The sequence below is a fragment of the Botrytis porri genome (assembly GCF_014898465.1).
Source record: "Botrytis porri strain MUCL 3234 chromosome Unknown BPOR_024, whole genome shotgun sequence".
Classification (NCBI taxonomy): domain Eukaryota; kingdom Fungi; phylum Ascomycota; class Leotiomycetes; order Helotiales; family Sclerotiniaceae; genus Botrytis; species Botrytis porri.
The window spans coordinates 79,606-94,795 of NW_024066098.1; the positions used below are offsets into that span (position 1 = coordinate 79,606).

The window sequence follows — 15,190 nt, forward strand, 5'->3', positions numbered from 1 at the left end:
TCAACACACCCCGATCATTAGGCCATATGTAGCACAAATATGACACTTACTACCTTCCGTTTTCCTCCCTCATTCCGTCTTGCTGCTTCTCGTGCCTTAATCCCTCACTGCCCCCTCGCTTCATCACCTAACTGCGCCTGGACATGGCGTCCACAAAGATATAAGTTGAGTCAACAGGTTTAGCGATTTTCTCCTCCAGCTCTCCAAATTAACAAGTCAAATCTTGACGAATCATTATGCGCAAACGGCTTGCTCTAAGTATCCCTTACGATGAAAGAGTTGAGAGATTTATACGTTACATCTATTTCTCGGCCACAAGTATTTTATCGCCGATTCTATCTCTCACAAAGTTACAATAAGTTTAATCATTAATTCGATTCTACCTGATCACTCTCGAATCTACTTGAGATTGAAAAAGAAAGCCATCTGTGTTTTTATTCGCTTCATGCATCCTCAATCTTCCTAAGATACGGCGTCTACATCTCTAAAGTCTACTATGAGTTTAGTAGAACACATACCTGTTTTTGCTTCTGACAAACTGCCCGTCATCTCTATCCCGCTATGCGATATATCCTCTTGGAGTTGTCAATATCAGTCTTATGGAAGAGAGCACCCATTAATACTATTCTATAGGAACTTCGTCGTATGTCTCAACTGAATATTCGGATGATAATTTCTCCTTACAAGCAGTGAATTATACGGCGTATATATAATTCCAGAAAGACTTATGGCCACTAAGACAAGGCCGGAAAAGTTTTGTTGCAAATCTCAATTTCTTTTTACACGGTTGTTGACTCCAGGCGAGTTGTTAGCTGTCCCCGAAATTGATCTTTTTTACTATGTCCAATCTATACCACCTATGATCCAACAGGTAGGTGATTCTTAGCTGCTACAACCAGGTGCCGGCTATCACTACTTCTTCATCCTTTGAATCTTCGGTAAGTTGACTACCATCCCAAAATTCTGAAGCTATATGTGATCGTCAGATAGCCAGCGAATATGCTTCAATTCTTGACTTGATAAGTTAAATAAATCTACTGCACCCCTCAGTATATGGTTAGTATACACACTACTTCATCAGAGGTTGGATTAAGTGTCTACTATGCTAGCTAACAACCTCTTAAGCTCTACTCAATACTTTTGCCACTCGCTTAATGTGTCTAGATCAAATCCTCCTCTACGATATGTACCTTGATACTGACGTCGAGCCTATACCGACTTCGTCAAGTGTCGAGGGGAAACTGAGGCCGCGTCTAGGATTGATGATTAAATAAAAGTAGTAAGAATAGGTTTATATGCTCGTGCGGGAATATCAGTATACCCCAGGAGTTTTAGGGGATTTATGTTACTCATTTTCGTGGAACAGATAAATTTACACTACATCAATTCTCATAGGCAAATGCTTGACTATGAAGTTGGAAAATTACAATCGGCCTCTTTTCGTCTGATACATGAAATACTCAAGACTTTGTCCACTGCTCGCCATAACAATTAGTACGTTAGTTTGCGAACTGATGTTGAGACTTCTAGTCATAGATAAATTGAGACTTTGAAGACATAATACATGAAGTCTAATGATGTGATGATAAACTTCTTCCCGAGGTATCCAATGTATTCAAAATTAACCGTAAGAATCCATGCACTCACCATATCAACTCACATACAGTTCAGAAAACTGACATGGATGACTTTGTCAAATAACTCAACCGCTCCCGGTGAGCACCCACTCCTTGCATTTCTAAATTAAACTACGAAAAACAACAGTTTGAATAGTAAAATATTTCCGCAGCATCTACTCAATTTCCATCTTCATACCATGGGAATCATACATTATATTTACAAGAATCGGATTCATGATCAGAAAAATTTGTTTAATTTAGTTCGTATTTTCCCCGGTTATAATCCCGTCAGTATTTAAGTTTACTTCGAGACGCAACAGAATAGCAAATGTATTCTCAACCGGTTTGTGAATGATAAATGCGTACACGATATATACCTTTATTACTACAAAATCATACTGAGCTCCAATAAGTGAGTACATAGGCTGTCACTGGTCAGTATTCGAGATAGCACACAAGTGTTTCTCAAACTTCCCGGTGAGCTTATCTCGCCACCACATTTTATTATCAAGTACTCCCTCCTTACTCCTTCAAATGCTCAAGATTAATACAATCTCATTTAAGCAAGTCAATCCACTACACTCCTATTCATATTTCTTCTCCCATTCCAAAGTCCAGGAATCTCAAAATCAACCGCCCCTACCCCTCCCCCCGTCCCGCCACCCAGCCCCCCAAGATAAACAAACCCAAACCCAAAAGATCAACACTCTCAACCCAAGTTACCCAGCCCAATCTCCAATTTAACCAACCATAGAATCCATTCATGATCTTGAACTCATGTTAGTATGGTAGCCCATCAATCCGCCACTAACCACTAACTAGCAACTTTAAAACCCCTCACATCATAACCATTATCATTACCACTAACTTACCACTACCATCATCAAACATCACAAATCACATCCCCCATCCAACCCGTCACCCATCCCCTTCACATGACAACTCACATGACCATGCACATATAAAATATTACACATCCCCGCCCAGCAACCTTCACCCTCACCCGTACGCACCCAGTCGACACCTAGCCCACCCACCCACCTCACCGAGTACAAAAAAGAAAACAGACTTTCACAACAGAACACCACACAACATAACTTACCCATCCATCCATCCATACAAATCCACATTTTCCCCCCCTCTTCCCCTCCAGTCCGTTTACCCATGCACACACACATGTATACATACATGATCTACAAGTTTGTGAAAACTCGTACTACTGCGCTGTTGCGGGTATTTACTTTTTTAGAGCGAGCCGAGAACACATCGACATATTCCGAAGGTGACCGAGTCATGCGTATATATATGCATATCCGTTTTCACTTGGCATGAAGATCGAGACTCGATTTTAATTGCATGAAGCGCGTACCACTTCGCGTGGTGTGAATGTAATACTGTACACAGCTTTCAAAAATGCGTTGCAGAGACGTTGGATAATAACGTATTTTTTACAATGTGAAGATGTTTTATTGTGTAAAAACTACTACTGTACTCCGTTCCGCTGCACTTCACTTCCCGCATCTTGATCTTCCCCCTCTCATAACACTACCAAGCATCTCATAATATTCGCCTCCATCCTCCAAAATGGATACAAATCTCTTCCATTGCCAATTGCTTGTTTCCTCTCATCTCCTCCGTGTTCAATATTCAACTCAACCTGATCCCTCAAACTTCTTCCCTGTGTATTGCTATACCCCGCTTCTGCAACAAAGGAGACGGGCTAGAAACAAATACAGAATAGTCCTAGTCCTATAAACATTCTATAACGTTGACGGACAAAAAAAAAAGACCACAGCTAAAAACAAAAGGATGTAAGTAATGCCTTAGCGTAAAAAAATCACAACACCATTTCGTGCCATAAGGATATAGAACAACAAATGATGCGCCATCCATTCTCCTGCCTATCCAATACTACCTATCCTGTTCATCTCTCGTTCAAGTTCTTATCTCATCTGTTCGTAATCATTTGGTGTCATTTCTCCATTCCCCGTCCAAAAAATTGTCCTTCATCCAGGAGTAAAATAGAAGTTGAAATCGCAATAGAAAATTTGTATATCCCAAGATGGTATCAAAAGAGAAACCCCCGAAATACTAAGAAAATTAGAAAACAAAACTCGCTGAGAGACATTAGCTAGACGGAAAAAACATTGAAAATATTGAAGAATTGTAAACATATTAGCTTCATCTTTGGTGTAGACGAAACGACCCGCCTTTCCGAGGTAGAAAAATCTATGCCTCTGAACAAAAATTAAGGATTCAAGAATACACAACCCTTCGCCCACACAAAAACTCACAAAAGGAAATAGCTCTAGCTTTTGAGATACTGCCTCCCAGCCAAAGTTGACATATGGAATCTATGTAACCTGGATCCAGTTCCAGGTAGAGAATCTTGAGGCCAGAAAGTCGTCGCTATAATCATGGCACTCCTAGCGTTCAAAGGGGCAATGAGGATTTTAATGGGTGATTCACGTGACAAGAAATCTCGTGATATTTACTTTTTAGATCGACCTATTTGTTCAGTAAGAAAGGTATTCGAAAGATATGTAAGGTGGATTGTATACTTTTAGATGAAGGTGCAGGTCTCTTGCCTGCCATCCATCCCAACACTCCGGACTCTACCTTCTTCTTTGGTTTGACCGTTACGATTCTTGGTACGGGTGGGCCAGTTGGGTGAGACATAAAGGGAGGAAGAGGAGGAGGAGGAGGACCTCCAAGTCCAGGTGGCGGCGGTGGTGGTCTAGGTCCAGCTCCAGGTGGCATAGCTACACCAGGGGGAGGCCCAGGAGGGCGGACGCCACTGGGAGGTGCTGTTGGAGGACGGTTAGGAAAATGATGATGAGAATATCCATGAGAACTTCGGGGCCTACCATTTGGATTCATTGGGGGTGGTCCAGGAGGTCCAGGTGGAGGTGCTGGCCTTGGCGGATCTGGGATTGGCCACATATGCATAGTGATCGCCCAATCGGGTTCGATCACTGTTTCCCATATCTGTGGTAGAATTATCTCACCATTGGGTCCGATCAAATCATAGTGACCTTCTTGAACATGGGGGCCAATAATATCAACGTGAAGGAAAGCTTGTTTGATCAATTCTTCCATGCCCTGTGCAAAATTGTCAATAACTACTAATTGTATTTTCAAGGGGAAAGAACAACGAAATAATAACCTACAGCCCATGTTGCACACAACTGGAATGGGAAGCTGAATTTTCTGCCTACAGCATCCTTGAATTTGATAGGCTTCTTTTTCTCATCCGCTGGTGGAGCAGGCGGTGGTGGTGGATTAGCAGCATTCGCAGCCGCAGTCGCAGCCGCGGTCGCAGCGGCGATGGCAGCGGCCAACTCATCTGCTTTTTTCTTTGCTTCTTCCTCTTCGGCTGCTCTAGCTTTTGCTTCCTCTTCCTTAGCTTTCAATGCATCTGCGGCGCCCTTTGCCAATGCCAATTGTTTCTCGGCCTCGATTTTAGCTTCCCATTCAGCTTTAATAGCCGCGGCTTGCGCGGCCTCTGCAGCGTCTGCGGCATCCTTAGCTTCTTTCGCTAATTTGGCTGCCAATGCTGATTGTGCCTCTTCCATTTTCTTCTTCAAATCAGCTTCATTATCGGCAGCCATCTTTTTGAGGTCTGCCTCCATTGTCGCGGCTTTCTTCATTAAATCTGCTTGTGCTTCTGATGCCTTCTTCTCCCATTCGGCCTTCAAAGCAGCTTGAGCAGCGGCATCAGCGGCCTCTTTCTCCGCTTTTGCTTCCTGTGCAAGTTTAGCCGCTAGTAAGGTTTGAGCTTCTTCCATTCGTTTCTTCAAATCAGCTTCAGCTTCAGCGGCCTTCTTCTTTAAATCAGCCTCCATATCTGCAGCCCTCTTCTCTAGTTCAGCTTGTTTCTCAGCAGCTCTCTTCTCAATCGCAGCTTGGGCTTCGTTAGCTTTCCTTGCCCATTCGGCCCTCTCGTCTGCTAGTTTTTGTGCAGCAGCAGCAGCTTCTTCGGCGTCTAGTTTCTCCTTGAGTTCTCGCGCCTCCTTGTCGGCCAAAGCCTTCTGTGCAGCTTCTGATGCTTTTTGGGCGGCCTCTGCTTGCTCTCGAGCCCTATCAGACTCTATCTTAGCGTTTTTCATTTGTTCCTCCATCAACACCATTTTCTTTTCCATCTCAATATCAATAACTGGTACTGGTGGTGCAGCTGGGGCTGACTCAGGAGCTGGCGGGGAAAATTGAGGAGGAAAGTATTGCATCCCTGCTGGAGTCATTGCCATATTTTGCTGTGCATGCTGCCCATGCTGTTGTCCGTGATGTCCATGTTGCAATGCCTGCATACCTGGGGACAATCCCGGAGACATTCCCGGAGACATTCCCGGAGACATAGCAGGAGGCATGTATCCTGGGTACCCTGGATAGCCTTGACCTCCGCCATAAGGCTGATTCCCGGGGTAGCCTTGCTGAGGTGCAAAATGCATAAGCTCTTGATTAGGATGGCCAGGATATCCAGCAGGAGTGTTGTGCCCACTGTGCCCGGCCATTGGGTCATGCCTAGATGCCATTGGATCATGTCTAGATGCCATTGGATCGTGTCTAGATGCCATTGGGTCGTGTCTAGATGCCATTGGGTCATGTCTGCTATGGCTGTTAAAATAGCTGGCTCCGCCTGGACTTGGAGATGGTTGCGGTGCAAATGAAGTCTGGTTTTGTGGTGCAAAGGGATTTGAGCTTTGGTTGTATTGTTGTTGAGGATAACCGCCACCATAATGTGTTAAAGCTCCTGGACCAGGCCCTGGTGGAGGAGCAACAGCCGGATTGCCAAACGCTGGTGCATATTGGGCACTTGCACTAGCGGGGTATCCATTCGGGGCATATCCAGGCGGAGGCGCTACTCTACCACCATACGGAGCGGTTTGTTGAGCAGGATAGCCTCGGCCATAGCCTGGAAAATCATCTAGTTGCTCCACGGTTGTTACTGGTCCCGGTGCTGTGTGCCGGTGCACTCTAGAAGCAGACGGGCGGTGACTTCGTTCGGCGGCCGGAGTATGACGGCGTGCTGGGCGATCGTAATTCGAGTGTGCACGTTCACTGGGAGCTGGTCGACCTGTACTATGTTCTCGGGAACTAATTTGCCCTCTGTCAATGTATCTTGCCTGTGCGCGTGGCCGTGAAGCAGATTCAGAGGGTTCGATGTCGTCTGAATAATCTAATCCGTTCCAAGAGTCTTGGGAATTGTCTGAAAATTCGTGACTATCGTCTGAGCGAATATGACCCGACGATCCCTCGGAGAATGAATTGGATCTGGAATTTGAAGTAGAGTGTGATGGAGTGGTGTATGGACTTTGGGTGTTAGGAGTATCGATTGTTATTCGAGTTGTTGGACCCCTTGTACGAAGACTATTGGAAATAAAAGAGTTAGCATACGTCAGGCTAGACCGCTAATTATGTCGCAACTATTAGTGTGACAGTCATGCTGTGAATTTAAGTACTTACGGCATCGGGATGTCTCTTTCAAGGAATTATCTCCCACCCACGACTCTCGATTCGAGAATGTCGGAGTGAAGATATCCTTATAAATGGGTTAGTGAAGGGGGGGGAGTCTTCGCCCAGGCTATGTCCCACCTCACAACTTCTTGAGGAATATTCTAGATTGGACTACCGACAATGTATTGCAGAAAAATCTGTGAAGTTTATATGAATCACTATGCAGAAGATGCAGACGAAGAAGCGATTCAACGTCAAAGCACAAAATTCAATGGATTTTTAAGGTTGGACGGCGTCGTGTCAAACTTGTGGTCGTTTGAGTGAAGAGGTAATAATAAATTGCAGTGGTTGTGCGGGCCGTCGCGAACTTAACTAGCTAGTGGTTCGGTATTGATCAATCGACGGGTGTGCTAAGATAGCTTATTAAAACCCAAGGCTGGATGTTTAGTGATACTTCAAAATATTAATATGATAAGTAGCACTAGCTGATGGAATCGTCGACTGTCGGTGTTGGTATTCGAACGGGGTATGGTTGATGTTCGAAGAATGTGGCGGAGGGACTTTTATCGATAAGTGAGGATTGAATATTCGAGAGAGGGTTTGGAGGGGAAAGGGAAATCAAGAAATAAAAATGTGGTGTGTGGATCTTGAATGGATGTAATAAGTGGGTGGGCGAGTGAGTGGATGAGTTGATGGGTTGATGGGTTGATGGGTGGATGATGGATGATGGATGATGGTAAGGTGTGTGTGGTGTGGTGGATTATAATTTTTTGGGTTTGGTCTGTGGGCAGCAGTGGCTAGAAGTACTGTTCGTTAGCCACGAGTACTCGTAGCTTTCCCGGATACTTTTCTGCTGCGAGGGGTCGAATATTTTAGCGTGTATTTCTTATGATTCGTTGTCAACCAATCCAAACTGAGCTGGACTGCTATTCGTATACTAGTTCTAGTAGGTAAGGTAGTATTTTCTAATTCCTTCTATTGTTTCCTAGGCTGCCAGTTCTTCCTATTTCGATTCTCTCTTTCTCAGCAATGAAGTCCATATGGATCCTTTCGGGTACTCTTACGTCTAATATACCTAGCTGTCTTTCAAAATTGGCACACACTCGCGGCAAATGGAGAAAAGAGCGAGCATGGTCGGTATACAGGGTTAAAGAGCTATTGCACACGCACTGTAGTACAAGGATCAAGGGATCAATTCGGAAAAAAGTTGATCTGGAAGAAACGATAGAAGTTCTCAAGTAACAGGAGAGGTTGATCGCCTATCTGATTCTGATATCTTGAGTTATATGAACATCGAAATGCTGCAACATACCTCTCTTTCCTTGTGAAGGTGTCCAAAGGTAAGATGATCCGAGGTATGATATTGAGATCCTAGGTACTCCAAGGAAGAAAATGATACAAAAAAAATCTCCAAATTGGGTTGCATCCGCGGTCGATATGAGAAGTCTAGACGATTATGAAACCAGAAGAATACCAAAAGAGAGGGGAAGCCGGAGAGGAGATAATAAATGGTCCGTGTAGGGAGGGGAGTATAGAACAGATGGACCACCTGGAGACAAAAGAACGGGCCTTCCACTTATTCGTTCTGAGGGGTAATATCTGTATGGCAATGGTAATGATCAAACACTGATTTTATGTGTGAGTACTTTGTGGTATGTTGATATGATTACTCCGGTACCACTGACTTGGTTTTCGGTTTCTGGGAAATTCAAATCAAATGAAAGGGGAGGAAAAAGGAATTGACGATCTAATATGATGTTGTGTAGTTTATGTAGACTTCATGTTGTGAGATAATAGTTTGTGTATTTTTGTTTTCTTGTTCACAATGGAGTCCTCCGTAGTGAAGAGGGATTGGTTATTGATGTAATTGATCTCAATCCGTTAAAAGACTTTGTTTCAACGAGAGGATGAATGTGAAGGACAGATAAATATTGGATGGATTGGATGGTACTCTGTTGCTAGGGGGAACGAAGTGATGCATTCAAGTTTTGGGGGGTAATGATGGAAGATTCCGGTACGAATTCGCTTCGTCTGCTGATGAAGGGGTAAAAAGACTTGAGAACCGGGTACGAATTCAAAGCCCTTGGGCTCGTATGGGGAGAATAAAAGTGTCAGAAAATTCATGAGTTTGGCTCTTTTTTGATTTAACATGCAGAACTGCGTGAATTGTGGACCGAAAGGGAAAATTCTCACTTCGGGGTTTTTGATTTCATAATTCTGAAACTTCGGGCTTGTGTGGTTGCTTCCCTCAGCCTTTCCTCTTGGTGTAGTTGGTCTTGTGATTAGATTGATGATATTTCCGCACATTTGCATGTTGAAATATACAACTAGGGCTCCACGATGTTGCACAGCAGATTGGACAATGGGAAACTCTCATGTATAGATACAACTTGTGTAGTATTCGGGATAAAAATCAAGGATTTATTGCGGTGTCAGCTGTAATCAACCACCCTCAAGGCTGACTTTATCTACATATACAAGGCCTTTTAAACCCGTGCGTTGTCACGATTCTGAAAGACTCATCTCTGAATTGTTTCTTGCAGGTTCGGATAGGTTCAAATAATCAGAGCCGCCTAAAAAAACCTCGTCACCGCCTTTTTTAACAGCCTAAAGATGCCCAAAAATTCCGAGCCTCTTGCCCAATGTGGCAAAGCTAATCGCCAATTCAATGATTGGGCACCGAAATCCGTGAATGCACTCCTACTGGTGCCACGACCTCGGGAGGGGCTTGTAACCTACCTTTCGATTGTCCAATTCTAGCCCATGACATTTGAAATGACGGATTTGAACGGTAACATTCTCATGCAAGTCGTAACCGTAATTTATAGATGGAAGAAATTTTCGAATTGAAAAACCACATCGAACCTTGCACTTTTGAATGTGCGAGTGCATGCATCCGACGTTGAAAATAATGATGGGAATTCATGTTCCAAAATGTGGATCTTGTGTCTCCAGGATCAAGATGATGTGCCTTGCATGTTCCACATCCTGAGAACTGACCAATTTCTATGAATATCAACGAGTAATAGATCCCGAATCTCTGTTCAATAATTCACGAGCGGCGATAAGGGAAGCTTCGTCATAACCCTCCCAGCCAGGTTCTTTAGCAGCACTTCTTCGGACGATTTCCGATAATTTAGACGTAGCAGTTTCGTTCAGCTTCTCGATTGTGTTTGTGTCTGGGAAGGGTAGACTATTATCTGGTTTGCTGTTTCGACTTGCTGGAGGCTTGCGGAGAAGCTGACTACTAGCCTGTGGTGTGTTAGAAGTGGTTTGTCAAAATAGGGGTTAAACCAACCAGTTTCAAGCCATAGTATCCACGAAGATAGTCATCACATAATTCGATGCTTCTACAAAATCTTCGCAACGAGTCTACAAGGTACCGATCCCAATTCGAATCATTCATACCAGCGGCAATGTATAGAATTTCTCCGAGTCGGGCGTGCATCTGAGTTCAGTTGTTAGCAAATTCATAGCTACCAAGAAAGATACTAGGCCGCCTACATTCCATGCATTAGGTGTGATGAGTAGGACCTCTTCCAATGCAAAAATTCCTTGTGGATACATGCCCTGCGAAACATAAAGATCTGCCAATTCTGCCCAGGATTCTGCATCCGTGGGGGACAAGTCCAACAGCTCATTGAGTGCGGTAATTGCCTCTGAGGTTTTTCCTAGTGACCTGAGAACCGAAATACGACGTTTCAAGATAGGCTACATAGCTCAGTAAGTGTTTGTATGGGGACACGTTCGAGTAAGCTTACCATGTTATTTGGATTGTCCGACAAGTTTTTTTCGTATCCGTCTAGTACTTTTTGCAATGCTGCATTATCTTCTGCATTGACTTCACAGAGTAATCCTCTCATTGCCATAATCCGCTCATTTTCGACCCCGAACCTTTCCTGGAGTCGCTTGACGCATAGCTGCGCAGATTTTTCATCACCAGTTCGCAAGCATGACATTAATAGGTTCTCGTAAGTAGTCCACAATTCTGGCGATTCCGCAGCTGTCCAGAGCGAGCTGAAGGACCATGATGATATCGATGAAGGAGTGTTGCGCAATATAGAAGGAGCTTGTTGAGAGTTTTGTAAGGCTAGTGCTGGCGGGAGATGTGCAGGTGGATTTAGAAGTGCAGAGGCCATGATTGTAGTATTTTTGATGTTCTAGATGTGGCTTTCGTGGAAGAAGAAGAGTAGAGGATGAAAATCTGGGGTTGTAAGCTCGATTAAAGTAGGGACAGCTTGTGATTGTGAAGCTCTCCACATAAAGTTTAGCTCTCACGGCTATTTTGACGTTTCTCAAAGTTTATGCCTTAACTATGATGTTAATGCCTTAATATCTTTATCGATGCGGGCGGTGTAAAGCTAGTGGGGGTATGGGTATCGGATGGACGCTTGCATCTTGGGTCGACGTAAGAAACTCATTTCAACATTGGAATAACCACATTTATTTTCTAAATCTCCACCAAATTCCTGGAGGCCTCAAGTCATGCGCGTCGTATCTGCTGGACATTCAACGCTCCCCTAATCCAACTTCTTAATGGAGGACCACCCAATACAAATATAAGCCCTTAAAGATGTACGCCCTTGCTCGACCAACCATACTTTCATTCGGGATCATGTACTAAAGCTATAGCAGGTTTGAAAAGTCGTTGTATGACCTCATTCGAGGTCTGCGAAACCACAAAGGCAACGAGAAAGAGTATATTCAAAATAGTTTGAAAGAATGTCGTGCGGAAATCAAAGGATCCGACATGGGTTAGAATCTATGGCAGAAGAAGGGGGTGCATTTTAACTGACGGATAAAACGCAGACCTCAAGGCTACGGCCTTGCTGAAACTGGTTTACCTGGAAATGTTTGGACATGACATGTCATGGGCTTCCTTTCATGTTCTTGAAGTTATGTCCTCGCCAAAATACCTGCAGAAACGAGTTGGATATTTGGGCGCTGTGCAGAGTTTCCGACCGGATACTGAAGTTCTGATGTTGGCTACAAATCTCTTGAAGAAGGTACGATATTCCAAGTGATTCCTAAGTACTGTACTTAGGCATATACAGGATTTGAGTTCCGCGACACCGACAACAATGTCTCTACCAATCATAACGTTGCCGCATGTCATTACTCCTTCACTTGCACTATCGGTTCTCTCAGACTTATTACCTCGAATGACACATTCCCATCCAACGATTCGCAAGAAGACTATTGTCACACTTTATAGATTGGCTCTAGTTTATCCAGAAACATTACGTCCGGCATGGCCAAAAATCAAAGAGCGATTGATGGATGAGGGCGAAGATCCAAGTGTTACAGCTGCAATTGTCAATGTAGTTTGTGAATTGGGATGGCGGAGACCTCAAGACTTTTTACCACTCGCTCCAAGGTTATTCGAGCTCCTTGTTGATAGTGGAAATAATTGGATGGCCATCAAACTCATTAAATTGGTCAGTTTCAAATCTTTTACTAGAAACTATATATTGACATACGTCCAGTTTGCTACCTTGACTCCGCTCGAGCCAAGATTAGTTAAAAAACTTTTACCGCCATTGACATCTATCATTCGAACCACTCCAGCAATGTCACTGCTATATGAATGTATAAATGGCATTATATTGGGCGGAATTCTAGGAAGCAGTGAGGAATCTGCAGGTGGGGAAGAGATAGCCACTCTTTGTGTGAGCAAGTTGCGGGGTATGATTATGGTTGAGGGAGATCCTAATCGTAAGTCTTGAGTTTCTCAGCAAGAGACCGATGCTAAAGATTTACAGTAAAATATGTCGCCCTACTCGCTTTCAACAAGATTGTTGTTACTCACCCATTTCTTGTCGCTCAACAAGAAGATGTAATAATGGACTGTATTGATAGTCCTGATATCTCAATTCGCCTACGTGCATTAGACTTAGTTGTAGGTATGGTCAGCAGCGACAATCTGATGTCGATTGTTGGAAGATTGATGAGACAACTCCGAAGTTCCCCCACAGTGCCTGCAAGTAGTTCAAATTCTCGACCAGCTGGTCACATTGAACCGGAAGCAGATTCAGACGATGAGGCACCGGAAGTTGCCATAAGGTCTGATAGGGGAGCATCACAAGATCTGCTATTGCCTGATGACTATAAGGTGGATGTTATCACCAGAATACTCCAAATGTGCTCGACAAACAATTATACTAATCTCGTCGATTTCGACTGGTATATCGACATCTTAATCCAACTCGTCCGGAATGCTCCCATCACAAACGCGAACTCAACCCAAGAAATGGATGAATCCTCAGATGAGGATATTTTTGAAAGAATTGGAGACGAATTGCGAAATGTTGCCGTAAAGGTAAAAGCAGTCCGATCTCAAGCGGCCAGGGCTGCCGATTCAATACTGATACTAGCTTTTAACGATACGTCAAGTCAAGTTAGCTCCGGAAACGGAGCACTTCGTCCGATTTCATGGATGATTGGAGAGTACGCTTCTTATCTTGAGTCCCCAGAAAACACAATGTCAGCCTTACTGCATATTGCCAAGGTGTCAACGTCTGCTGAGAGTCTCGTTGTATACCTCCAAGCATTGCCAAAGGTTTTTGTCATCATAGCCGATGACGAGCATTCATTATGGACGGTTGAACGGAAGACAATGATGTCACTGCTAATGGCACGCATTATAAATGCCATTGAACCCCTAGCAATGCACCCCGACTTAGAGGTCCAGGAGAGGGCAGTTGAATTTTCAGAGCTGTTAAAGTTGGCAGCGGAAGCGACGAATGGTCAAGAGCCGTCCTCGGAATCGGTTCAGCAAGATGCACCACTTTTACTTACACAAGCACTCCCTTCTCTATTCAGGGGGCAGGAATTAAACTCTGTTGCGGCTAGTGCGCAGAAGAATGTTCCGTTGCCATCTAATCTGGATCTTAATCAGCCAATTAATCCAAATTTGCACAACCTACTGCGCGATGTAGACATGATATCCTTCGATGAGCCCGAAAACGACGAATTCGAAGTCTATTATCATCAGAAACCAGAGCCTACTTTAATTTCATCAAATGAGCCTGCTATCAATCGTCTTGGCGGAAGTCCCGAACAACCCGCTCAGTCTTATCAACAAGGCAGCGAAGAGTCATACCTAGATCCAGATATTGTTGCGCGTCGAAAAGCGGAAAGACTTGAAAGAAATAGAGATGATCCCTTTTATATCGCACCGACTGATGGTAGTATCTCTGGCACTTCAACGCCTATTCATAACATTATTCAAAACAACAATGGGCCAGATTTAGACATTGATGCCATACCAATCATGCAGCTAGACCTGGGCAAGACAAGTCTAAATACGACAAAGTCTAAAAAGCCCTCGAAAAAGCCTCGTCAACGAATACAAGTAGCTGCCGATGAAACTCTGAACCTGAGTGGAACTTCTACGCCTGCAAACGATTCTGAGAACAGTACTGATGGACCCATCAAGGCGCGAATGGCAAAAGGGAAACAATCCCTTTTACAGGTAGACTCGAGCCATATCGGCCAATTTTCCCTTGAGGGTGACAATACTAGCGGAATTGACTTTGAGCAGCAGCAGAAAGAGGATGCTGAGATAGTAAAGGCTATGAAAGAGGTAGAAAGACTTCGATTGGAGATGCAACGAGCGAATGAGAGGATTCACGCTGCACAAGATGTTCCACCAGAAGGAACGGTGGTGAAGAAGAAGACGAAGAAGAAGACCAAACCAGTAGAAGGCGAAGCAGCGACAGTGGTTAAGAATAAGAAAAAGGCCAAGAAAACTGTAGTTAACGAAGGAGATGGCGAAGGCGAAACTTCTACGGCTCCAACGACTACAGATGTCGTAAAGCCAAAGAAGAAAAAGAAGAAGCCAAAGGTGGAAGAAAAGGTCATTGAACAGGCGTAATATGCATAGCGTTTAGGAAGCATTCAATGGCGTATGAGGCGTGCAACAGATACCACAAAGGTAGTCATGGGCTAAAAACTTTCGAGTTTTGATCACAATGTAGTTCTGTAGGTTATACATGTGAATGCATTTGTACAGAGTATCCGATCGTTTCTCTCTCAATTAACTTGGAGATTATTGCATGTGACTAAAATCCTTATCCTTATCGGAGCCTAGAGCTCGGACCAACATCGAGCAAAAA

At 43.9% G+C, this 15,190-nt stretch overlaps 3 protein-coding genes across 3 annotated transcripts; 1 reads left to right on the forward strand and 2 right to left on the reverse strand.

The window, feature by feature from the left end:
- Positions 1–4,110: 4,110 nt before the first annotated feature.
- Positions 4,111–7,087, reverse strand: EAF01_011719 (uncharacterized protein; the record flags this gene model as incomplete). Its single annotated transcript, XM_038919977.1, has 5 exons — positions 4,111–4,127; positions 4,181–4,426; positions 4,487–4,721; positions 4,790–6,986; positions 7,083–7,087. The coding sequence occupies 5 exons, from the start codon at positions 7,085–7,087 to the stop codon at positions 4,111–4,113; spliced, it is 2,700 nt and encodes an 899-aa protein (XP_038764507.1).
- A 3,001-nt stretch (positions 7,088–10,088) lies between these two features.
- On the reverse strand, positions 10,089–11,212 carry EAF01_011720 (uncharacterized protein; the record flags this gene model as incomplete). Its single annotated transcript, XM_038919978.1, has 4 exons — positions 10,089–10,325; positions 10,372–10,521; positions 10,578–10,784; positions 10,835–11,212. 4 exons carry the CDS (start codon positions 11,210–11,212, stop codon positions 10,089–10,091), a joined length of 972 nt encoding a protein of 323 aa, XP_038764508.1.
- A 346-nt stretch (positions 11,213–11,558) lies between these two features.
- EAF01_011721 (uncharacterized protein) lies at positions 11,559–14,949 on the forward strand (the record flags this gene model as incomplete). The annotated part of the gene is made up of 7 exons (XM_038919979.1): positions 11,559–11,567; positions 11,638–11,648; positions 11,709–11,827; positions 11,883–12,079; positions 12,128–12,511; positions 12,560–12,788; positions 12,836–14,949. The coding sequence occupies 7 exons, from the start codon at positions 11,559–11,561 to the stop codon at positions 14,947–14,949; spliced, it is 3,063 nt and encodes a 1,020-aa protein (XP_038764509.1).
- Between the last annotated feature and the right edge of the window lie 241 nt (positions 14,950–15,190).